At 40.5% G+C, this 26,253-nt stretch overlaps 1 protein-coding gene across 1 annotated transcript in view; it reads right to left on the reverse strand.

Moving 5' to 3' along the window:
- Positions 1-26,253, reverse strand: part of LOC121387611 (titin-like) — a 132,150-nt gene that overhangs the window by 1,660 nt on the left and 104,237 nt on the right. Inside the window, exons 30-48 of the mRNA XM_041518770.1 lie at positions 24,751-25,211; positions 24,112-24,296; positions 19,500-19,810; positions 18,884-18,976; positions 16,165-16,470; positions 15,784-15,825; positions 14,363-14,665; positions 13,448-13,753; positions 12,349-12,657; positions 10,616-10,894; positions 9,682-9,984; positions 8,521-8,814; positions 7,032-7,280; positions 6,918-6,971; positions 5,855-6,157; positions 4,327-4,620; positions 2,493-2,789; positions 1,601-1,903; positions 279-581 (exon numbers count right to left, since the gene is read on the reverse strand). Of these exons, the coding sequence (XP_041374704.1) occupies positions 279-581; positions 1,601-1,903; positions 2,493-2,789; positions 4,327-4,620; positions 5,855-6,157; positions 6,918-6,971; positions 7,032-7,280; positions 8,521-8,814; positions 9,682-9,984; positions 10,616-10,894; positions 12,349-12,657; positions 13,448-13,753; positions 14,363-14,665; positions 15,784-15,825; positions 16,165-16,470; positions 18,884-18,976; positions 19,500-19,810; positions 24,112-24,296; positions 24,751-25,211 (4,995 nt within the window). The remainder of the gene's footprint in view (positions 1-278; positions 582-1,600; positions 1,904-2,492; positions 2,790-4,326; positions 4,621-5,854; positions 6,158-6,917; positions 6,972-7,031; positions 7,281-8,520; positions 8,815-9,681; positions 9,985-10,615; positions 10,895-12,348; positions 12,658-13,447; positions 13,754-14,362; positions 14,666-15,783; positions 15,826-16,164; positions 16,471-18,883; positions 18,977-19,499; positions 19,811-24,111; positions 24,297-24,750; positions 25,212-26,253) is intronic.

Below are 26,253 nucleotides of genomic sequence, written 5' to 3' on the forward strand. Positions count from 1 at the left end.
CCATCTTTTCATCTCTCTCCCCTCCCTTCCTCTCTCTCTCTCTCTGTTTCTTTCTCCTTTTACTCTCTCCCCCTCTCTTCTTGTTCCTTACTCCCTGTTTCTTTTATTCCTCCCCTCCTTCCTTCCTTCCATCTTTTCATCTCTCTCCCCTCCATTCCTCTCTCTCTCTCTCTGTTTCTTCTCATTCCTCCCCACTAATAAATATAATGCTCCCATACAAACACACATACTCTTTAGCTCAATCACTCACACATGCATCTTCCTACCCACACACTTACAGTGGTACTTGTAGTAAGGAATCGGTGGCGTCGGTTCACTGATATCCCCTGCCGGAGACTTGGCTCGGATTCTGAACAGGTAATCCTTCCTTGGACTGAGTTCTTTGATCTGATAGTTCGTCGTCGTGACATCCTGTGCAATCGGTCGCCATTGACGACGTGGCGGCTCCTGCATCTCTATCAGATAGGTTGTCTTCTCACTTGGCAGGTATGGACGGATGTGAGCCGGTTGCCAGCGTAGACGGGCGGTGTATGGCTCATCATCTTCGATGGTTGGTCGGACGATCGGAACACCTGGTCGGACTGAAAGGAAAGGAATGTCTGTTTTAAAGACTATCTTCAGCACAAATAAAGGAAAGGAATGTTTGTGTTAAAGACTTCCACCACACATTATTAGCCATTTTTTCCAAACACTATTGACGACAGTGGTGTCCAGGGGGGTGGGGGTGGGAGTATCAGTTGTTTTCCAGGGTCCCATTCCATGAAGCGATCTTAGTATTAAGATCACCTGAAGTGCATAACTACTTTATGCACTTAAGGTGATCTTAGGACTAAGATCGCTTCGTGGAACGGGGCCCTGGACTAGACTTCAAGTACAAAACCTAAAAGTCTAATAATATGTATTAAATACAAGATATTAAACAGGTTACAAGCTAATATCAAATTTATGTCTCAGGTTACAAGCTAATATCAAATGTATGTCTCAGGTTACAAGCTAATATCAAATTTATGTCTCAGGTTACAAGCTAATATCAAATTTATGTCTCAGGTTACAAGCTAATATCAAATTTATGTCTCAGGTTACAAGCTAATATCAAATTTATGTCTCAGGTTACAAGCTAATATCAAATTTATGTCTCAGGTTACAAGCTAATATCAAATGTATGTCTCAGGTTACAAGCTAATATCAAATTTATGTCTCAGGTTACAAGCTAATATCAAATTTATGTCTCAGGTTACAAGCTAATATCAAATGTATGTCTCAGGTTACAAGCTAATATCAAATTTATGTCTCAGGTTACAAGCTAATATCAAATTTATGTCTCAAGTGAAATAAATGTTGTGATATATTGCGTTGTGTTTTGTTTTATTTTGTATTTTTTATCCCATTGCCTCCTTCCCTATACTTCTTCTTCTTCTCGTTCTTCTTTAGTCAAATAATGAGATCATGAAATCACAAAAGAGGCAGTGTTCATTAGTCCATATACAAAGTGAGACTATTATACATTAATATATTCATACAAAAAACAAGCAATTCTTAAATAAAATATAGAGTAAATATTGGTTGTACATTTTTAAGAGCTGATTTTAAAATATCATACTTGGTCTTCTGTACAGAGGTATATCTGGAGTGGGCGTCGTCAAGCCGTACGCTGATTCCCCTCGGATCCGAAACACGTAATTCCGCTCAGGCTCCAATCCGGTCAGTCTGTGCGAAGTGCCAGTTATCCCCCTTGCCAGAGGGCGCCAGTTGTAGTCGGGGTACTGCTGTCCTTCAATCATGAAAGTGAGGTCGTCGTCTTCATAGTCAAATGATGGGATGTCGACGCGTTTCCATTTGAGATTAATCGCGTCGTCCTCGACTTCATCGATTTCATATGATGTCAGAGGCAGATGTGGTATCACTGAAAGAAGAAAAGAGAAACAAAAATTTCACTTGGATAAATTCAAACATGACAAGAACATTCATGGGCTAATGCTTTTTAACTGAGTCTTAAAAATACCCCATTTGTAGCAGAGAAAACAACAACCTTGTTCTCTCTCATGATTCCTACATACAAAATATTATAATGCAGACTTATGGGTAATGAAACCATGACATTGCACAACCAATCGAAGTCTGTGAACGGCCTCGCAGTCTTGACCAAGCTTTGAAATGATGGACAACGCTTGCTGCAGACTACGGAATTATAAAAAATTGCAAGTGTAGCAAAGAGATAAAGAGGTAGTTTGTGTTCGGAAATTTTGGTTACCTGGTGGACAACTGAATTGTAAATTGCTTGTCCGAGCAAATTTTTAACTTGTCTGGCCAGGGGGACGAGTACTTTTGGCAAGCCCTGAACATGCAGATCTGTATAAGTAAACCGGAGTAGACAATTCAGCTGTGATCTAGAATTATGGGTAACAAAACCACGACAGTACTAACCTGCAGATATGTGTAAGTAAACCGGAGTGGACAATTCACTTGGGTAATAAAACCCCGACAGTACTAACCTGCAGATCTGTATAAGTAAACCGGAGTGGACGGTTCACTCGTTGTTCCATCGTCTTGCACGGATCTCACTCTAAACGCGTAGTTGCTGTTCGGTTTTAGTCCCTGCACTTCATAGCTGAGATCACTGGTACTGTGAACCAGGGTGCGCCAGTTCGGGTTCGGCAGCTCCCGGGCCTCCAGGCAGTAATCCACCGGCACCGGGACATTTGCAAAGTAGACCGGACGCCACGAAACCTTGACCGAGTCCAGTTGAATATCGTAGATTTCAGGTCTTTCGACAGGAACGTGTGGAAGAACTGAAATGAAAGGAGAATTTAATTTAATTTTTTTTATTTTATTATTATTATTTTATTATAGGTTTTTTGGGGTTTTTTTATTGTTTTTTAATTTAATTTTTTTTATAACATATCAGAAGATTGTGTAATTTGTGTCCACATTAGCTTCCTAACATTGTGAATCTGACTTTTTATTTCTGTATTTTTTTAAACAATATTTAGTCAATGTAAGTGCATTGGCAAACAGATGGTAGGTTATAGAAATGTCCGTCTCTGTATTTTGTAAATGACAATGCCTCTGCCATACAGAAGGACGGAAATATTTTATTTAAAGACGCACTCAACACATTTTATTTACGGTTATATGGCGTTAGACATATGGTTAAGGACCACACAGATATTGACAGAGGAAACCCATTGTCGCCACTTCATGGGTTTTCGATTTGCAGCAAAGTATCTTTTATATGCACCATCCCACAGACAGGATAGTACATACCACAGCCTTTGTTACACCAGTTGTGGAGCACTGGCTGGAACGAGAAATATCCCAATGGGTCCACCGAAGAGGATCGATCCTAGACAGACTGCGCATCAAGCGAACACTTTTCCCACCCCCTGCCATACAGAATCCAACAGGGGACAATGTTAACATACATGGTTAAAAATACTATTTGCAATATATGACCTATGACTCATAAATATTAATATAAGATCTCCTTTAAAGTATTAACTGAAGAAAGTACAACCTTTCATGGCTGATTTTCGATATAATGGGTTGTTTTTACAACATCTCTATTTTCGCACAAACCTGTAGTACAAGGTACCACATTGATGTTTGAAGCACAAGACTACTTAACATGCACTGATTGAAATAAAATTGCAGACATTTATTGCATAAAAGAACAACTTGTTTTTGACATCTAATGGCTGGACTAGTTACAAATTCTGACCCTATACTGATGAACTTGCATGGTGGACTTTTAACCTGTTATCTGCAAGCCCCACCCTACACCACACCACCAACACCACTAGCAGTGCCATACACAGCAGAAATATGCACTATACCCACACTGTTCCTCATTTATATTAGTGACAACAGTTTAGACCACAGCATATTCCCACACACCATACCATGTTCTGCTACCCCATTTTATGATTTAAATACTGTTAAAATTATGTAATATTTATAGGATATTAAATAATGTTTATGTCTTGAATGAAATAATTTTCAATTGTCACGAGCTTTAGTAAGTGACAATGAAAATTATTTCACGAGGGGCATAGACATGATACAAAAAAGTAGCAAGTTTAATATCATATTTATTATCATATAATATCATATATCATAATCGATCTTAATTTATATCACTCATCTCGTTTCGTTGACGATCCTGTACATGTCCACCAATCGATGACGTCATCGTGTGACGTCAAAAGTGTTACGTCCCACTTGGCATTCTAGTGGGACGTATCACTTTGATATGTACCAAGATATTTTTAACCATATGGATAATAATAGCTTAATCATTATATTATTCAATATTATTAAATTCTTTACCTCTTCTTCTCGAATAAGAAATGGGAAGAGAGGGTTCGCCCAGTCCATGCTCGGTTTCCATGCGCAGGCGAAATATGTTTTCATGGTAGCGATCAAGGTCCGTAACTCTGTACGACGGCTCGGGAAGTCTTGTTGCCAGGGATTCCCACTTGTGTTCAATGGGGCGGTACCTCTCGACGGCGAATGTGATTGGTTTCACATCGTATGAAGGTCTTTCAGGTCGTCGCCATGACAGTTTGATGGCGGAAGGCTCGATGTCTTCAAACACTGGGTAGTTCGCTGGTTCGTGGTAGTCTGGAAAAAGAAAGAAGAGAAATATTTGTTTAATGACATCTTGGAAGAACAGAACAGAGCAGAACAGAATGTAACAGAACAGAACAGTATGGCACATAACAGAATGGAACAGAACAGCACAGTATGGCACATAACAGAATGGAACAGAACAGCACAGTATGGCACATAACAGAATGGAACAGTACAGTATGTCACATAACAGAATGGAACAGAACAGAACAGTATGGCACATAACAGAATGGAACAGAATAGAACAGAACAGTGTGGCACATAACAGAATGGAACAGAACAGAACAGAACAGTATGGCACATAACAAGATGGAACAGAACAGTGTGGCACATAACAGAATGGAACAGAACAGAACAGTATGACACATAACAGAATGGAACAGAACAGTATGGCACATAACAGAATGGAACAGAACAGAACAGAACAGTATGGCACATAACAGAATGGAACAGAATAGAACAGAACAGTATGGCACATAACAGAATGGAACAGAACAGAACAGAACGGTATGGCACATAACAAGATGGAACAGAACAGAACAGTATGACACATAACAAGATGGAACAGAACAGAACAGTATGGCACATAACAAGATGGAACACAACAGAACAGTATGGCACATAACAAGATGGAACAGAACAGAATAGAACAGCAGAGTAAAACAGAATCCAGCAAACAGAACAGAGCAGAACGGTGCAGAAAAGAATGGCATTGAGTAGAACAGAATGGAACTTAAAATGGACAGAACAGGGTAGAGCAAAATGCAGAAGAACACAACAGAATGCAGCAGAACAGAAGAGAACATAGCTGAACAGAATGAAACAGAGTAGAGCAATCAGAACACAATAGAACCATACAGAACAGAATATAGAAGGTAACAAAGCAAAACAGCAGAGCAGAGAAGAATACCACAAAATTAAACAGAATAGAACAGAAGTGAACAGCACACAGAAGACCACAAAGCAAAACAGCAGATAAGAGCAGAATGCAAAGCAGAACATAATGGAACAAAACAAAACAGAACAGAACAGAACAAAAAACAGAACAGAACATAGCTGAACAAAATGGAATATAGAAGACAACAAAGCAAAACAGCAGAGCACAGCAGAATGAAACAGAACAAAGCAGTAGCAAAAGGAAACGGGTCAGAACAGAACGGAGTGGAACAGAACATATGCTATTTTGAACACATGTATGCTAACAGCTCTGTCATACTCCACTGACCTGGTAACCGTGGAAGCGTCACCGGCATGCTGGGCCGGCTTGTCCCGTAATCGTTCTCGGCCTCGATGCGGAACGAGTATCCCTGCCTCGGCAACAGTCCGACGATGCTGTAGCTGTTGTAGGGGATACGTCGGATGTACGGCTGCCACGTGGAGTCGGGATGTTCCTGGACAAAGATTGTGTAGTTCACCGGACCGGAGTCACGCGCCGAGAACGGAACCTCGGCCGGTCGCCACGACAACCGGACCGATCCTGGGAAGATGTCCGACACGATGGGTTCCTCATGGTGAAGAACGGGAGCACCTGGTAATGTGCAATGCATTGTGGGTATTATTATAATTATAGTCTGCCCCATTCTCCTACAAAAATGTTTTTTTTGTAAATAATTTCAGTTTGATTTGATGTAAGAAGAAAAGTAAGTGTTTGGAAAATAACACAATTTTTTTTTTTACTAATTTTTGTGTGCAATTTAGAAAACAATCAGCCTAAAATAAATAATTTATAGTAAAAGGTGTTCCGTCTGAGAAGGAATACAATTCAAATTAGAATGTATTGTATATACAAAATATATATACTGTGGATACTAAAATTAATGCAATCATAATATTAATGCGAAAAATGCTAGTTTTTGCTATTCACATTAATAATATAACGCATTTATTTCTCTGTTTTTGCCTATATGTCCCACATTATTAAAACAAAACAAAGATTAAAATTGTTATATATTTATAACAGACAACTGGAAAGCAATTCATCGTAGGCGAGACAGACTAATTGTCCAATAGTCCAGCAAGCTGCCAGCCACGTGTGATGATTGCAGGGTCTTTGGCCACCCTGTCAATAGCCGACATGATCCATCGCATGTGAATATGTTTTAGCACGCTATTCCCGAGGTCTTCTCAATGACCACTAGTTCTATGAGTCCACTAAGTCTGTGTTAAGTCTCAGCTCTCAGACAGAATCTGTCCCCACCCCAACTAAAGACTGTTCTCCCTCTATGGGCTTGTACTTGACAGAATATTCCCTGATACATGATAGTCATACATCTATTAGTAACTATTACCTGCTCTCTTCTTGACAATCACCGGCTCCGTAGGTCCGCTAAGTCCGTATTTAACTATTACCTTATCTTGTACTACAGTCCGTATTTATACATCTATTAGTAACTATTACCTGCTCTCGGCTCTGACCCGGAACCTGTACTCCCTCTCGGGGTGTAGCCCGGTCACGTTATGCTGCGTCCTGTGAACCCCGCGGACCAGTACGTGCCAGTCACTGAGCGGTCCCTCGAGAACCTCGATACGGTACGTGCACGGGGAGTAGTCGGTGATCCGCGACGGCAGCTCCACTGATCGCCATGACAACATCAGAGAGTCGGGCTGGAGATCCGAGATGTATGGTATCTCAGAGGACATTGTTGGTGGGCCTGTCAACAGGGAAAAAAAGAAAGAAATATTTGGGTAATGACATTTTTCAGAAAACGAAATCTTGGAAGACATTGTTGGTGGGCCTGTGAGCGGGGAAAAAAGAAAGGAATGTTTGGGTAATGACATTTTTTAGAAAATGTATCTCAGAGCACATTGTTGATGGGCCTGTGAGCGGGAAAAAGGGAAAGGAATTTTTGGTTAACAAAAATAAATTTAATTCTTAAACTGCGGCTAGTTGCAGGGCTCAAAATAGCGGCCTGTGAAAAGTGAAAAGTGGAAAGCAGTCCTTTTTTATATCTAGCAGTTGAAATAGAAACTGACATGCTAAAAACCACCAAAAAAATTGCATGTAATTTTTTCAAGAGAGACATATGCATGATTATCTCATCTGTTATTTAGTTCAAGATTCTGATATATACTCTTCAAACAAAGTAGTAGTTAATATCAACTATTAGACCGAACATACGTTTTGACCACAGACATCCTAGTAAAGAACATTCAGGTCTGTTCATCAACACACCGAAAAACATTCCATAGTTTGCACATGTATCACACAGTTGCCCCGTACACGTGTGGGGGGGGGGGGGGGGGGGGGGGGGGGGGGGTCATTCATGATTTTGACAATTTCCAGGAAGGTCCATTAATCACTGTGGAACATTATTTCTGTCAATCTTTTTCATTCTGTTGATCATACAGTTGTTATTGTTTTGTTTTAAGTCATTTTTATTGTTTGAATTTGCGATTTACTGATAAAAAAACCCGTCAACTTTCAAATTTCACTTTTGACCCCAATCGTCCTTCAAGATCTTTGGTGGTCATAAAACCTACTGTAATACTAAACTACCCATTGTAATGTTTGCCCAATTAATTCACTATTATCATACATGTATAACCATTCCCCACAGCTAATATACCTTATAATTTTGGCAACTGTAAATTCTTATTAGAGTTCCCCTACTTTTTTTTGAAGAGTATATTTTATTCCATGATGCTCTGAAATACATCTCAAAGATTGTAATTTTTCCATACACTGTCTTAAACCCTCCACTCATCCTGTGCTGTCTTTTCTCTCAGCAGGACATATTTCTTCTGACTTGTTATTTAAAATAATAATAACAGCAGGCGATGTTTTACTTGCTATTTCGAGCCCTGTGGTTGATGTCCAACATATTGTTATTTCATGGTTATTATCCGTCTTGTTAGAATACCCATGTGAGACGACAAGGGGACACAACCCACCTGATCGGTGAGGCAAATATGCGCCGGGTGTCGGTTCGCTTTCCACTCCGTCAGCCTGGGCCACGATACGGAAGACATAATCTCGATCGGGGTTGAGGAACTTGACTGGATAGCTGGTGGATGGTAAGCAGGTGGCTACCGTCGACCACCGACCACTGGGAGGTTCCATCGACTCGATTCGGTATGTCACCGGGGTCATCACAGCGTGGGGCACTCTGGCTGGTAGCCATGACAACATGATGGACTCGGGTGTGACGTCCGATATGACTGGCTCTTTCGGTGGTAAGGAGAGAACTGAAAGAACCAATGAAAATGAGTGTTATTAAATAATGTTATCTATGAATTTGGTTGGGACAGAAAAAACCCACCCCACAATGAATGAATGGGTCCATCGAGGAGATTTGATACTTCGAACTGTAACACTTTCAGGGCTTTGAGTTCAATCCCCCTTCCCTCCGGAATAGAATAAAAACTAAATATCTCATTCTGTCGTCTATACAGCTATACAGGCAAACTGTATGTTTAAAGACATCACTAGAGCACATTGATTTATTAATCATCAGCTATTGGATGTCTTATGGAGAGGAAACCTGCAACATTTTTCCATTAGCACCAATATGCCAACCTCACAGCCTCTGCTTGGAGACCAGTTATTTTCCATTAGCACCAATATGCATTTTCCAACACACAGGACAGCACATACCAAGGCCTTTGATATACCAGTCATGGGGTACTGGTTGGAATAGAAAACAAACCCCAATCAATGAATAAGTCCAGTGATGGGATTTGATCTTTCAAACCTAAGCACTTCAAGGACGGACTGTGAGCACAATCCTGCCCCTGAAATAACGAAGTAAAAACTAAATCCCTCACTGCCACTGGTTGGGAAAGGAGGAAAACAATCAAAGAATAGGTCCCCTGATGGGATTCGAACCTCCGAACCTAAGCACTTTAAGGACGGTGAGCACAATCCTGCCCCTGAAATAACGAAGCAAACACTTAATCTCTCGCTGGCACTGGTTGAGAAAGGAGCAAATAACCTTCAAAGAATGGGTCCGCTAAGGAGGTTCGATCTTTTGACAAAGTACTTCAGAAAAATACTCTACAGACTGAGCTATATCATGCCCCTGACATAACAACAGTAGAAACTAAATCTCTCACCCTGTCGTCTGTACAGCTGTATGGGCAAGCTGTATTCTCCCGGCCCGTACTCCGTCTCCGGTCGGACTCGGAATCGGTAGTTGCGGTCAGGTCGGAGGTCGGTGACGAGATATGTCGCCTTGGGAACGCGGCGGGCAATAGTCACCCAGTTGGTGTCGGGCAGCGACTGACTCTCCACACTGTACATAATTGGGATGTACTGGCGCATGTAGATCGGGAACTCGGCCGGTCGCCATGACAACTGGAGAGATGTGGGTTCGATATCCGACAGGATTGGTTCCCTGACTGGAAGTCTTGGTCGGACTATAGTAAAAAGAAATTTAATATCATTATAAAGAACATTTGCAACAGAAGCCTCAACTAAGGGGATTCAAATCAGTAGGAGCAATTTATACCAACACTGTTTCAGATTTTAAAAAACAAACCCTTGAATATGTTGAAGTAGTCATTATATTTATTAACTAATTTTATTTTAATGGGTTGTAAAAAAAATATAAAAATTTACATACAGTTGGAGATAATACGGATCATGTGAGGAATTAACAGGAATAATTTCACCTTTAACTTTACCAAAAGAATTTGGCTTGTGTTAAATAATTACAGAAATATCCCCATTTATATGATAAAATAAATAAAGTTTGTTTTGTTTAACTACACCACTAGGGCACATTGATTTATTAATCATTGGCTATTGGATGTCAAGATATTTATCTGAATAAACATGAGTAATGATAAGACATGTAAAGACTTGTACAACAAGAAAAAATTAGAATGACGGACAGACATTTAAATGGATGGACATATGAATGGAAAAACAGGCAGGCAGGCAGACAGACAGACAGACAGACAGACAGACAGACAGACAGACAGACAGACAGACAGACAGACAGACAGACAGACAGACAGACAGACAGACAGACAGACAGACAGACACCTGGGTATGTTGTCAAGGAAACAGGCGGTGTGGGTTCCGTGTCTCCTGCCCGCACTCGGAACGAGTAGTCTCTCTGTGGACTCAGTCCCGTCAGGCGGTAGCTGGTGTCAGTTATGTCCCTTGCCAGGGGGCGCCACTCTAAGCTGGGCGGTTCCAAACCTTCAATCTGATACCTGACTGGCTCTTGTGATTGGTAACTGACAGGTTGCCATGCCAACCTCACCGCCTCTGGTTGGAGATCAGTTATTTGAAGACTTTCGGCTAGTGGCCGCATTGGGGCTAAATTTTAAAAAACAGAGGAAATAGTTAGTATTAATATTTACACATTAATTTTATATTTTTTATATTTTATATTTAATAAATAAGTATTCAATAAAATTTAAAGAAAATGATTTGCGTTGAGCAACATAAATAGAGGGTCTTTCTATGCCAGGAGCATGAGTAGGGGGAGGGTCTTGGGGGTCAGAAAACCCCCACTGGGCTATGACCTGCCCCTCATAACAATTTAAAGACATTCGATTGGCTGCTCCTCCCTATAGCTGATGATCAGGTTGCCAAGGCAATACCATCCAATGAAAAAACAAGCACGATCGAAATATAATTCATTGTGATGTATAATTAATTTGAAACTGATATATCTGTTGACTACAAACGCAAGGACTGTAAATAAATAATTTTTAGTTGGAAAAGACGTTTAAATTTGAAATTTCTGAGAAGATGTAAGAAATAGAATATTACATTTGTGTCCATTAAGATACCATTTATCTTACAACTCGTTTAAAATGTCTTCAACTCGCTTCCACTCATTAGATACGTTTTAAATCAACTTGTTGTAAGATAAATAGTATCCAATTGGCCACTCATGTAGTATTCTCTCTCACTGAGGGACGGATGGTTCGTTCGTTAACTATTCTCCCTCACTGAGGGACGGATGGTTCGTTCGTTAACTATTCTCCCTCACTGAGGGATGGATGGTTCGTTCGTTAACTATTCTCCCTCACTGAGGGACGGATGGTTCGTTCGTTAACTATTCTCCCTCACTGAGGGACGGATGGTTCGTTCGTTAACTATTCTCCCTCACTGAGGGATGGTTGGTTTGTTTGTTAACTATTCTCCCTCACTGAGGGACGGTTGGTTCGTTCATTAACTATTCTCCCTCACTGAGGGATGGATGGTTCGGGGTGGATGGTTCGTTCGTTAACTATTCTCCCTCACTGAGGGATGGATGGATCGGGGCGGATGGTTCGTTCGTTAACTATTCTCCCTCACTAAGGGACGGATGGTTTGTTCGTTAACTATTCTCCCTGAGTGTTCTGTACATGTTGATTGGATATGAAGGTGGACTAGAACAAGGCATGGCAATACAATGTTCTAGAGGTAGTTCAATACAAATATGTTTTCTCTTTCGAAATTAGAGCATTTAATTCACTCTTTCTTTCCTTCTTCCTTACCTTGTCTTTTCTCCCTTTACCATTGCATTTAAATCTTTCCTCTACCTCTATCTTCACTGTTAACCCCACATATTAGTGAACTCCATGTTTTCATGTATTCATGCTTATTAATATTATTATATTGATTCTAATTACACTATATTATATAAATAATGTTCATATGTACTTATAACATGGATGTAAGGTAGTGAAATCAGGGCCCCCAACCCTGATACTACCATACTTGTGTCTGGAGTCAATAAACTTCTTTAAAAAAAAATTTAAAAAAATGTTTTCTCTTACCGAGAGATCTGTACATATCAGCTGGGTACGAAGGTGGACTAATTCCATACGGGCTCAGAGCTCGTACACGGAACCGGTAATCATCAGTGGCACTGACTCCCGGGATTCTGTACGTCGTCGTGGGAATGCCACTGGCCAGCGATCGCCAGTCGCCGATAGCTGGTTCACACTGCTCTATCATGTAGGTCAAGGGCTCATCATCAAGGTCGTATGGCGGGATATCGACCTTCCTCCATGACAGTCGCACCGTTTCGTATTCCGGTTCATATTCACCAATTTCAAGTCGGTCGATGGGAACTCTCGACTGCGCTAAAATAGAAAAACGGAAATAATATTTATTTTAGGGATATGATAGTTTTACTTGAAGTCTGGTTACGAACATTTCAGAAAATGATTGTGTAATCATTCCTTTCGATATTCCAGAGGTGTTCTGTCAAGTGTACGTGCTATTCACACTATATGCGCACAGCTTGACTTATGCCATTTGGGGTCATGTGTTCCTGTTTTATGTCATTTTTCTTATCTGATTGTCGAAAACATGATGTCATGCCTACCAGAAAATGAATGTCTTCAAACGATTGGTATGTATAAGTTGGAATGGCACAAAACATTGTTGAATACAAGAGATAAGTCAAAAAATATTATTTTAAGATGGTTGGGGATGAGTATGACAAATATTACAAAACAGTGATTGGTGAATGGCATAACACATTAATACATTTTGTTTTATAAAATAGTTTGGGTGTGGGTGGTGGTGACAATAATGATCCATTCTAAATAGTTAAGTAAATAAAAAAACTTTTGAAATTATACTCTTTTTTTTGTTTAATTTTACATATTCATTAAGACAATACCTGTACCTTTAATTTTTTTTTTATATATTCATTAGGACAATACCTGCAGCTTTAAAAAAAATATTTACATCTTCATTAGGACAATACCTATACCTTTACCTTATTCATTAGGACCATGCCTTTAAACAAACAAAAAAACATATTCATTAGCACAATACCTTAAAAAAACTAAAAAAAATTACATATTCATTAGTACAATATCTTAAAAAAATTAAAGATTTAAATATTCATGATCACAACCATACCTAGAGACCTGTATAGCGAGGTCGCGGGCGACGGCTCGCCAACATCACCGTCTGGCGATTCAGACCGGATGCGGAACCGGTAGTCCTGACCAGGGGTCAGATCGCGGACCACGTACTCCGTGGTGCGCAGGTGTCGCGCTATCCGCCGCCAGTCCGAGCTCGGCGGTTCCTGTATTTCCACCATGTACAGCAGAGGCTCCTCATCCAGGTCAAACGCCGGGATGTTGACCCGGCGCCACGACAACCGCACAGAGTCCGGCTCGATGTCGACGATCCGGGGCCGGCTGATCGGGATGCCAGGGAAGGCTGTGGGAGAGAAAAAAGAACAAGGGAAAAGTGAGTGTTGGTTTTTAATAATGGTTATTATGAGTACATTTTAAATTGTAGCTGTGTTTGAAGTCTAATGTATGGTTATTTTGACATTTTGAGAGGGAGGTGTAGGGAGAGGGAGAGGGAGTGGGAGTGGGAGAGGGAGAGAGGGAGAGAGAGAGAGAGAGAGAGAGAGAGAGAGAGAGAGAGAGAGAGAGAGAGAGAGAGAGAGAGAGAAAGAGAGAGAGAGAGAGAGGAGAGAGAGAGAGGGGAGAGGGAGGGAGGGAGATATGGGGAGGGAGGAAAGAAACGAGAGAAACAGAGAGAGCGAGAGGAAAAGAGAGAAAGACAAAGAGAGAGATGCAATTTCAGACCCCATCACACACACACACATATTTAAGAACAAAAATCTATGTTTTTTGTCCTACTCTACATAAATAAGATAAAAATCTGACTTATGCCCCCCTCACTACAGATTGTGACCCCCTCCACAAATGATTCCTATGGGCCTGAATTTTCATGTTTTCATTGGTCAACAGTATTTGGAATTGTCCCTTAAAAGATGGCTACGATGGATAAAAAAAAAACGAAAGTCAGTTTCTTCACCTTCCGCTCTTGGCAGCCACAACGGTCTTGTTGGCTCACTGATGCCATATTTGTTCTCTGCTCGGACACGAAACATGTAGTCCCTGTCGTGTTCCAGGTCAGACAGGTAGTAGTTCGGCTCTGTGATACGGCTGGAGAATGGAACCCATTCCTCTTTCGGCAGGACCTGTGCCTCGAGACGGTACGAAATCGGAGGCAGATCAGCCCGGCCGTAATCCTGCTCTGGTGGTTTCCATGACAACCGAACAGTATCCTCGCTCATGTCCGTGATGTATGGAGATACAGTAGGGAGCACCGGTGGGGCTGAAAAAAGTTGTAAAACGATATTAGTTTTCATTATTTAAAAAAAAAAAGTTTCATAATTGGGAAATTAATTTTCATAGTTTGATTGGAAGATTTTTTTGCCTATCTTTCTCATCTGACCAGCAATTATTTTACAATTTTAATCCAACATTATTTTGAGTCAATCATGTTTGCAGGTATTGAAATAAGTTGAGAACGGTCGTTCAGCTTACCGGGAGGTTACCACATGTAAGAAAAGTCGAGAACAGTGTTTCATTATCAACAAAAATTTCAACGTAACAGTAGTTTCGTTTCCTAACGTAAACCAGGCAATGCATTCCGGACTTCCGCGTTTCATTTCCTTGTAAGGAATTGCATCGATGTTCACGCACACTTATGCAATTGCAAGCATTATAGTTATTCTGCATTTAAGCAGCGTCCACTAGATGAATTTATTTCCGTGTTTTGTTTTCTCTTACGTAATTGCACCGATGTTTGTGCGCACTTGTGCAATTCCAAACAATCTCGGCAATCCGCGTTTAAGCCACGTCCACTAGATAAATTTACTTCCGGATTTCGTTTCTCGTACCGATGTTCGCACGCACCGATACAATTTCAGAACGTCTGCATTATAGCAGCGTCAACTAGATGTGTACCGAGTAGTTTGAAGAACATTTAATTTAAACCTAGAATTACTGGAAAACAGTCTATTAACGACTTTCTGTTACTACTACTTTTAATGCCCTTAATTCTAACTTTCATATAGTTGTGGTAACCTATAGGTTACCAGGCTATATTCTGTGGTAACCTGTAAATGGGTTACCAGACACAATGCTTATTTCGATGCCTGTGTTTGGTCTAGCAGGTTTTGATTCGGGACGGTAGAATTTGTAGCTTGCAAGATCAAATATCCAGCAGGAATGTCATCAAAATTCAACACACGTATTAATAATAATTTTAATGAATAGTCTTGATATTACCAAAAAAAAAGTTTTTAATAAAATATAAAAATAAATAGGCATAAAAGATTAAGTTAGATAAAAAACAATATGCATACTTGCATGAACCAAAATATAATCACAAAATAATATATATATAAGTTTTTTTGTTTTTTTTAAGTCATAAAAGATTATGTTTACCTAGAATTTCTTCTCGTCCATAACGAAGATCATGTTTAGGTTCTGAAATAAAAAAGAATACAATTAATCAAAATGGTGGCCAACAGAACGGTCAGAAAACCTAGGTCAAGTCTTAAACATACAAACAATTCTCTGCATTAAACTGCAAAAATTATCAAACAGCTTCATTTTTCTTTCCTTCTCTTCTATGCAGAGTTGTGCCAATGGTCAGTTCGCTATAACCAAACCGATTCTCTGCATTAGAATGCAAAAATTATCAAACAGCTTCATTTTTCTTACCTTCTCTTCTATGCAGAGTTGTGCCAATGGTCAGTTCGCTATAACCAAACCGATTCTCTGCATTAGAATGCAAAAATTATCAAACAGCTTCATTTTTCTTACCTTCTCTTCTATGCAGAGTTGCGGCAACTGTTGGTTCACTGTAACCAAACCGATTCTCAGCCCTGATTCTGAAGTCATACTCTTTATCTGGGGAGAGATCTCGCGCGAAGAACGTCGTGCTAAATATATCTGACCCAAGCCTCGACCAGCGGTTGCTAGGGAGTTTGCGGGCCTCCACGATGTAGGAACACGGCCCAGCATTGTCGGGCAGACCCGAGGTGTAGGCCGGCAGCCATGACAGTTTGACCGAGTCGTTGCGAACTTCCAGCAGAACAGGCTTGTCCACGGGTATTGTGGGTATTTTATCTGTGAAAGAAAAGCAGAAAGAGTATTTTATTAAATGTTAAATAAAGGGGAGGTAAGACTGTGACTTTAAAGATGTAGATGCATTGTGGGTATTTTATCTGTGAAAGAAAAGCAGAAAAGTATTTTATTAAACATTAAATGAAGGGGAGGTAAGACTGTGACTTTAAAGATGTAGATGCATTGTGGGTATTTTATCTGTGAAAGAAAAGCAGAAAAGTATTTCATTAAACATTAAATGAAGGGGAGGTAAGACTGTGACTTTAAAGATGTACATGCATTGTGGGTATTTTATATGTGAAAGAAGAGAGAGAGAGAGAGAGAGAGAGAGAGAGAGAGAGAGAGAGAGAGAGAGAGAGAGAGAGAGAGAGAGAGAGAGAGAGAGAGGGAGACAGTTTGAGAGAGGGAGGGAAAGAGAGTATCTTTAACATGCCCATATACCTCTATGGTTTCAGGCATGACTGTCCCGGGCTCCGTCTCTGGATAGCCAGTGGCGTCGCTCGGGACAGTAATACTATGGGACAATTTTTACTCATTATGTTTAGGAATGGGGGTAGGGAACTAATAATTATTAAATTAAGATGCGCAGATTATTATTATTTTTAATATAAAATTTAAATTTACTTTAATTAAATTTATTTTAGTCGCATTTTAGAGCGGGCATTTCTAAAAATAAATATAATATTTAAAAAAGAATTTTAGCCCTACAGGGTAAAAAGTGGAACGGTTAGCACAAGCTAAATTTTAATTTTTATTACATAAAAGGATAAAAACATGATAAAAATAATAACATATTAAAAAACCGGCACACTTTTTAAAAACATTTATCAATTTTGAATTATTTTTAAAAAGAACCAACACCAAAAGTAAAAACCAAAACAATATATACAACTCAAGCCAAGTAGCGGGAGGAAGTTTTACTGCCAGATAAATCTCCCCCCCACCCCATCCCAAGCCGATCTCATCCACACCCTTTCATACAACATACAACACCACACTAAAAATTCAAATTAAAATAATATATACAATTATATATAAATATATTAATTTTGTGAATTGTTAAAAATGTATTTAAAATAAAGGTTAAACTCACCCATCTCCAATTCAATTAATTTATACAATTTTAGTTGAGTGGCTTAGCTTGGCTTAATAACTGATTTAACGTGTCCATACACCACTAGGGTTTTGAACATGTCTATCCCGAGTCCGACCTCCTATTGGACCGAGAGGTCTGACTCGGGACAGGGATAACCTAACAAATAGGGTCAATTTTGAAATTTTAAATATTAACGCCAAATGTATAAAAAAGGGGAAAATTGGGGTTAATAAGTTTTGGCTGCACCCTTAAAGAAAAATATTAGCATTTCTAACCTATATAAATTATTAATATAATATAATTTCGGCACAAATTTAGATGGGCTGGTCTAGAATTAATAATAATTATAAAACAATATTCATTAAGCCCATGGGAGGTTAAGAGGAAAGGGGCTGCCAATCATAGTTTAAACATTGGTGTGACCAGGTGAGGGTCGGGAGGGATGGGAGGCCAGCCCTACACAAAATCCAAGGCCGAAACTCCCGGCATCCCATCACCCCCAACCCCCACCGTGTCCAACCGCAGTTCAGTCCAATCCTGGCAGCCTACTAGTTGTTTAACAAAAGCAGAAAAGTATTTTATTAAACATTAAATGAAGAGGAGGTAAGACTGTGACTTTAAAGATGTGTTGCCCTGTCTGTGAGGTGCATAAAAAAGATCCATTGCTGCTAATGGAAAAATGTGGGGAAAGAGTTCAACCTGTACCCCTCGTTGAATTTTTTTTAAATTTCATTTATTAATAAATTCATGTACATGTATCTATTTATTTAATCAAATAAATAAATAAATAAATAAATAAATAAAGCAAAAACAAAATAATTTGATTAGTTTTTTTTTAATTTTATTTATTAATAAATTCATGTACATGTATTTATTTATTTAATCCAAAAAAAAAAAAAATAATAATAATAATAATTATTTAAAAAAAAATAATAATAATAAAAAAATAACGAAATAAATAAATAAATTAATTAATTAAAATAAAATAAATAAATAAATAAATATTTTTTTTTTTTTTTTAAATAAATAAATACATATATATGAATTAATAATTTTGTTTTTTTTAAATGTTTTATTAATTTATTTTCATTGCCCGATTGATTCTTTGTTTACTCCTTTATTGACTAAATCTAAACTTATGTGGAAGACCGACTTTAAAACAGGAGATATGTTTGTGTTCTGCATTAGTAAAGATGTATCTGAGGCTTTAATTTGTACTTGTGGTATGTTTTACATAAGTACAAAATGTTCTATGATGAGGACCTGAAACATGTGTTATGTTAAGTGAAAGTTTAAAACCGAGTGTAAACATCATCTCACCTTCTGCCAAGTCTCGTAACGACACGAGCGGTACGTATTCCGGAACTGTGTATCTCTCGGGGGAGTATCTTGGAATTTCTCGTTTCTTCTCAGCTGAAAAATAATTTTAAAATATTCATCTAAAATATGTCTTCATCTTAATAATACATCATTTGTCGTCTTGTATATGAGTCGGATTGCCTCCCTTTAACAACAGTTAATAAATCTTAATTATTTTATTACTTTCCCTTCCCAACCAATGCCATACAAATTATATATCAAAGGCCATGGTATGTGTTGCCCTGTCTGTGAGGTGCATAAAAAAGATCCATTGCTGCTAATGGAAAAATGTGAGGAAAGAGTTCAACCTGTACCCCTCTATAGCAAAGGTCTAAGGACTAACCCAAACCCTATCCCTAATACTACCCTAACCACTGAAAGGGGGGTACAGGTCAAACTCATGCCAAATGTGGTAGGTAGGTATACTGTAAGACTAAATGACACAATTACTAAATCTTTGACATCTAATAACCAATGATTAATTAATCAATGTGCTCTAGTGGTGTCATTCAACTAAACAAACTTTTCATTTTATTATTTAAAAAAAAAAAAAAAAAAAAAAATAATAACCACTCACCTCGGACTGTCAACGTCGCAACATTTGTCGCTTTCCCTGCATCATTATAAATAGTACACAGGTATTCCCCCATATCATCATCTGTCGCGTTGTACACTGTAAGAAAAGCCGTCGGTCCGTCGCGGCCGACCTCGATGTGGTTGTCTCCTGTGACCAACTTCCCGTCTTTATACCACTCCACATCCGGCTCGGGGACTCCGATGGTGCGACACTCGAAATAGGCATTCTCCCCGGGTTGAACGCGCGCGTCCGCCAGTCTCCGGGTGAAGGAAGGCGGGAAGCCATACTCTTTTTTCAGTTCCGGACGGAGTCTGTGATAGAAGAAAAGAAACATTATTAATTAAATTATTATTTATAATAAAAAAAATGGTGTAAATTAAAGCCAAAACACAAAATACATATCATACGCACCCAATGGGTGGGACGTAGCCCAGTGGTAAAGCACTCGCTTGATGCGCGGTCGGTCTGGGATCAATCCCCATCATAGGGCCCATTGGGTTATTTCTCGTTTCAGCCAGTGCACCACGACTGGCATATCAAAGGCTGTGGTATGTACTACCCTGTCTGTGGGATGGTGCATATAAAAGATCCCTTGCTGCTAATCGAAAAGAGTAGCCCATGAAGTGGCAACAGCGGATTTCCTCTCTCAGTATCTGTGTGGTCCATAACCATATGTCTGATGCCATATAACCGTAAATAAAATGTGTTGAGTGCATCGTTAAATAAAATATATCCTTCCTTCATACACACCCAGGCACACTTCAAACATTAAATTATGGAGTATCCCCTACCCAAAACTAAAAAATTAATTTTTTAAATTTAATAATAATGCACATCCAAAAGATATTGGCGATGGTGACTTGTCCCAAAGTTCGTACACCCCCAGGGACACTTTAGTTAAACATTAAGTTAGGGAGTATTACCTTCCAAAAATTCAAAAAGAATTTCAACAACAATTCTAAGAATACCACTAAGGCAATACATGTCTCCTATCAAGCCCAACAAATTTTCTTATCTCCTAAGTTCAAGGGCCATAACTCTGTGGTAAATCGCCATAAAAGTCAAACTTGATATGTAACCTCACATTCTGTGAGTACTGCTAAGGCAATACATATCTCCTCCCGGGCCCAGTATATCAAGTCAAACTTGGTCTGTAACCTCACATTCTGTGAGTACTGCTAAGGCAATACATATCCCCTCTCGGGCCCAGTATATCCCTTGGGCCCAGTATATACAAGTCAAAACTTGGTCTGTAACCTCACATTCTGTGAGTACTGCTAAGGCAATACATATCCCCTCCCGGGCCCAGTATATCAAGTCAAACTTGGTCTGTAACCTCACATTCTGTGAGTACTGCTAAGGCAATACATATCCCCTCCCGGGCCCAGTATATCAAGTCGAACTTGGTCTGTAACCTCACATTCTGTGAGTACTGCTAAGGCAATACATATCCCCTCCCGGGCCCAGTATATCAAGTCGAACTTGGTCTGTAACCTCACATTCTGTGAGTACTGCTAAGGCAATACATATCCCCTCCCGGGCCCAGTATATCAAGTCAAACTTGGTCTGTAACCTCACATTCTGTGAGTACTGCTAAGGCAATACATATCCCCTCCCGGGGGCCCAGTATATCAAGTAAGGCAATACATATCCCCTCCCGGGCCCAGGTCTGTAACCTCACATTCTGTGAGTACTGCTAAGGCAATACATATCCCCTCCCGGGCCCAGTATATCAAGTCAAACTTGGTCTGTAACCTCACATTCTGTGAGTACTGCTAAGGCAATACATATCCCCTCCCGGGCCCAGTATATCAAGTCAAACTTGGTCTGTAACCTCACATTCTGTGAGTACTGCTAAGGCAATACATATCCCCTCCCGGGCCCAGTATATCAAGTCAAACTTGGTCTGTAACCTCACATTCTGTGAGTACTGCTAAGGCAATACATATCCCCTCCCGGGCCCAGTATATCATGTCAAACTTGATATGTAACCTCAAGTCAAACAGATCCCCTGGTCTTGATATGTAACCTCACATTCTGTGAGTACTGCTAAGGCAATACATATCCCCTCCCGGCCCAGTATATCAAGTCAAACTTGGTCTGTAACCTCACATTCTGTGAGTACTGCTCAGGCAATAAATATCCCCTCCCGGGCCCAGTATATCAAGTCAAACTTGGTCTGTAACCTCACATTCTGTGAGTACTGCTAAGGCAATACATATCCCCTCCAGGGCCCAGTATATCAAGTCGAACTTGGTCTGTAACCTCACATTCTGTGAGTACTGCTAAGGCAATACATATCCCCTCCCGGGCCCAGTATATCAAGTCGAACTTGTATGTAACCTCAATTCTGTGAGTACTGCTAAGGTACATATCCCCTCCCGGGCCCAGTATATCAAGTCCAACTTGATATGTAACCTCACATTCTGTGAGTAATGCTAAGGCAATACATATCCCCTCCCGGGCCCAGTATATCAAGTCAAACTTGATATGTAACCTCACATTCTGTGAGTACTGCTCAGGCAATACATATCCCCTCCCGGGCCCAGTATATCAAGTCAAACTTGGTCTGTAACCTCATATTCTGTGAGTACTGCTAAGGCAATACATATCCCCTCCCGGGCCCAGTATATCAAGTCAAACTTGGTCTGTAACCTCACATTCTGTGAGTACTGCTAAGGCAATACATATCCCCTCCCGGGCCCAGTATATCAAGTCAAACTTGGTCTGTAACCTCACATTCTGTGAGTACTGCTAAGGCAATACATATCCCCTCCCGGGCCCAGTATATCATGTCAAACTTGATATGTAACCTCACATTCTGTGAGTACTACTAAGACAATACAGATCCCCTCCCGGGCCCAGTATATCAAGTCAAACTTGATATGTAACCTCACATTCTGTGAGTACTGCTAAGGCAATACATATCCCCTCCCGGCCCAGGTCAAACCCAGTGATATCAAGTCAAACAGTATATTGGTCTGTAACCTCACATTCTGTGAGTACTGCTAAGGCAATATACCTCAAGTCAAACTTTCTGTGAGTACTGCTAAGGCAATACATATCCCCTCCCGGCCCAGTATATCAAGTCAAACTTGGTCTGTAACCTCACATTCTGTGAGTACTGCTATCCCCTCCCGGGCCCAGTATATATCAAGTCAAACTTGATATGTAACCTCACATTCTGTGAGTACTGCTAAGGCAATACATATCCCCTCCCGGGCCCAGTATATCAAGTCAAACTTGGTCTGTAACCTCACATTCTGTGAGTACTGCTCAGGCAATAAATATCCCCTCCCGGGCCCAGTATATCAAGTCAAATTTGGTCTGTAACCTCACATTCTGTGAGTACTGCTCAGGCAATAAATATCCCCTCCCGGGCCCAGTATATCAAGTCAAACTTGGTCTGTAACCTCACATTCTGTGAGTAATGCTAAGGCAATACATATCCCCTCCCGGGCCCAGTATATCAAGTCAAACTTGGTCTGTAACCTCACATTCTGTGAGTACTGCTCAGGCAATACATATCCCCTCCCGGGCCCAGTATATCAAGTCAAACTTGGTCTGTAACCTCACATTCTGTGAGTACTGCTCAGGCAATACATATCCCCTCCCAGGCCCAGTATATCAAGTCAAACTTGATATGTAACCTCACATTCTGTGAGTACTGCTCAGGCAATACATATCCCCTCCCGGCCCAGTATATCAACAATATCAATATCCCCTCCCGGGCCCAGTATATCAAGTCAAACTTGGTCTGTAACCTCACATTCTGTGAGTACTGCTCAGGCAATACATATCCCCTCCCGGGCCCAGTATATCAAGTCAAACTTGGTCTGTAACCTCACATTCTGTGAGTACTGCTAAGGCAATACATATCCCCTCCCGGGCCCAGTATATCAAGTCAAACTTGGTCTGTAACCTCACATTCTGTGAGTACTGCTAAGGCAATACATATCCCCTCCCGGGCCCAGTATATCAAGTCAAACTTGGTCTGTAACCTCACATTCTGTGAGTACTGCTCAGGCAATACATATCCCCTCCCAGGCCCAGTATATCAAGTCAAACTTGGTCTGTAACCTCACATTCTGTGAGTACTGCTCAGGCAATACAAATCCCCTCCCGGGCCCAGTATATCAAGTCAAACTTGGTCTGTAACCTCACATTCTGTGAGTACTGCTCAGGCAATATCAATATCCCCTCCCGCAATAAATATCCCCTCCCGGGCCCAGTATATCAAGTCAAACTTGGTCTGTAACCTCACATTCTGTGAGTACTGCTCAGGCAATACATATCCCCTCCCGGGCCCAGTATATCAAGTCAAACTTGGTCTGTAACAGTACATGATAAAGCTCCATATCTTGAGGCATTGCAAAAACAAACTCCAGAAATAAAAATTGTATCTCCTATGTTCAAGGGCCATAACAGTGAAAAATGGGTAAATCACCATGTGACACTATAATATAAAGTGATACACAAATTTCAACTCAATACCTTGTTGGATTGGAGAAAACCATCCGGAAAACTATAAGTGGGACAGATAGACAGACAGAAAGTCAGAAGAACAGATAAAATACTTTTAAACAAAATAATCTGTAGAATAATTACATACCCATATGATATTGGAGATGGCGACTTGTCGCGTGGTTCGTACACACTCAGCCAAGCTTTGGTCTCCGCCTCGTCCGCGACATTAACGGCTTTGGCGATGTATTCTCCCTCATTAGATGGGTACACGTCCCGCAGTGTGAGAGAGTGGCGGGTTCCATCATGCTTGATGATCCGACGCTTAGACTCCTGCAAGGAAAATCAAATAAGTTAATTAACTAGAGTAAAAAAACATTGGTAATGTTAAATATTAAAATGGAGTAGGGATATGGGGATATTGGTGGCAGATGGGGAGGAAGAGTGGAGGATGAGAGACAGAGAGAGTGAGAGAGACAAGAGAAAGAAAGAGAGAGAGAGAGAGAGAAAGAGAGAGAGAGAGAGAGAGAGAGAGAGAGAGAGAGAGAGAGAGAGAGAGAGAGAGAGAGAGAGAGAGAGAGAGAGAGAGAGAGAGAGAGGAGACAGACACAGACAGACAGACAGACAGACAGAATGAAAGAAAGAAAACAAGTTAAAGAGATTAGAACAAAAAGAAAATGGAATATTTTTAAAGAAAAAGATAAACCAGAGATTAGAGAGAGAGAAAAAGTGTAATGAGAATTAGAGCAAGAAAGGAGTAATAATAACAACGTAGAATCATACTCACAAACAATTCCCTTCTGTTGAAGTACCATGTGACCTTGGGTTCAGGGTCACCTTCAACCTCACACTTGAAGGTCACCGAATCTCCGACGGTCGTGTCTGTGTCGGCGATCTCCCTCACAAACAGAGGTGGGACCCCGAATTTCAAGATGTCTTCCCTGACAACGAGACCCGCCTTGCACCTCGCCTCACCGAGTGCATTCTTCAACACACAGGTTATCTCCCCTGAGTCGATCAGCTGGATGAGTCTGAATGCCAGGAGGCACTGGTCGTTTTTACGTCGCGTCGTCACGTCATACGACATCTTGATTTCCTTCCCGTTGTGAAGCCAGGTCACAGAGGGGTCAGGTTTTCCCGCAATGATGCACATGAATTCAATAGGGACACCCTCTGTGCATTCAACGTCGTAGAATTTTGTGACGAATGACGGAGCGATTTCGCCCTTATCTACCGTGTCTTTTGGAACTGCAAGAGAAATGAGACAGTCAGTGACACTGTAGGTCATCTCAGCTAAAATATAAAATATGTGTGGGTACAAGATGGTGTAAAGAACATGATATTGTTAGCAGCGAATACAACTGAAGTCAGATAAACTAATAATATTCACCACTATAAATAGAGCTAACCATTCACTCACATGCCAAACCACACACACACATGCAAACCCACATACACACCCACATACCCAGACACACACACGAGAAACCATCAACTATTTAAAACTCTATGTCCGTTTCTTTATCTCTCTTAATTCACCTACTGCTCCAAAAGCCATCCATCTATCTAACCATGCATTCATTTACAAATCCACCAACTTACTTATATATCCATCCATTCATTCTTCCACTAACCTACATATTCATCCATCCATTCATCCATCCATTCATTAACCTACCCATCAATCAATCTATCCATCCATCCATCCGTCCTTCCATCCATCCATCCATCCATCCATCCATCCATCCATCCATCCATCCGTCCATCCGTCCTTCCATCCATCCAAACCACCATCCATCCATCCAACCCATCCAACCCATCCATCCATCCATCCATCCATCCATCCATCCAACCAACCAACCCATCCATCCATCCATCCAACCATCCATCCATCCATCCATCCATCCAACCCATCCATCCATCCAACCATCCAACCCATCCATCCAACCCATACATGAATCCATCCATCCATCCAATCCAATCCAATCCAATCCAATCCAATCCAATCCAATCCAATCCAATCCAATCCAATCCAATCCATCCATCCATCCATCCATCCATCCATCCAACCAACCAACCCATCCATCCATCCAACCCATCCACCCATCCATCCATCCATCCATCCATCCATCCCACCCATCCACCCATCCATCCATCCAACCCATCCATCCATCCAACCCATCCATCCATCCATCCATCCATCCATCCAACACAACACAACACCAATTGTAGACTGACCGATGACATTGAGTAACACCTCTGTTCATGCCTCACCGAACTCATTCATCCA

This window comes from Gigantopelta aegis, chromosome 13 (assembly GCF_016097555.1).
Source record: "Gigantopelta aegis isolate Gae_Host chromosome 13, Gae_host_genome, whole genome shotgun sequence".
NCBI lineage: Eukaryota > Metazoa > Mollusca > Gastropoda > Neomphalida > Peltospiridae > Gigantopelta > Gigantopelta aegis.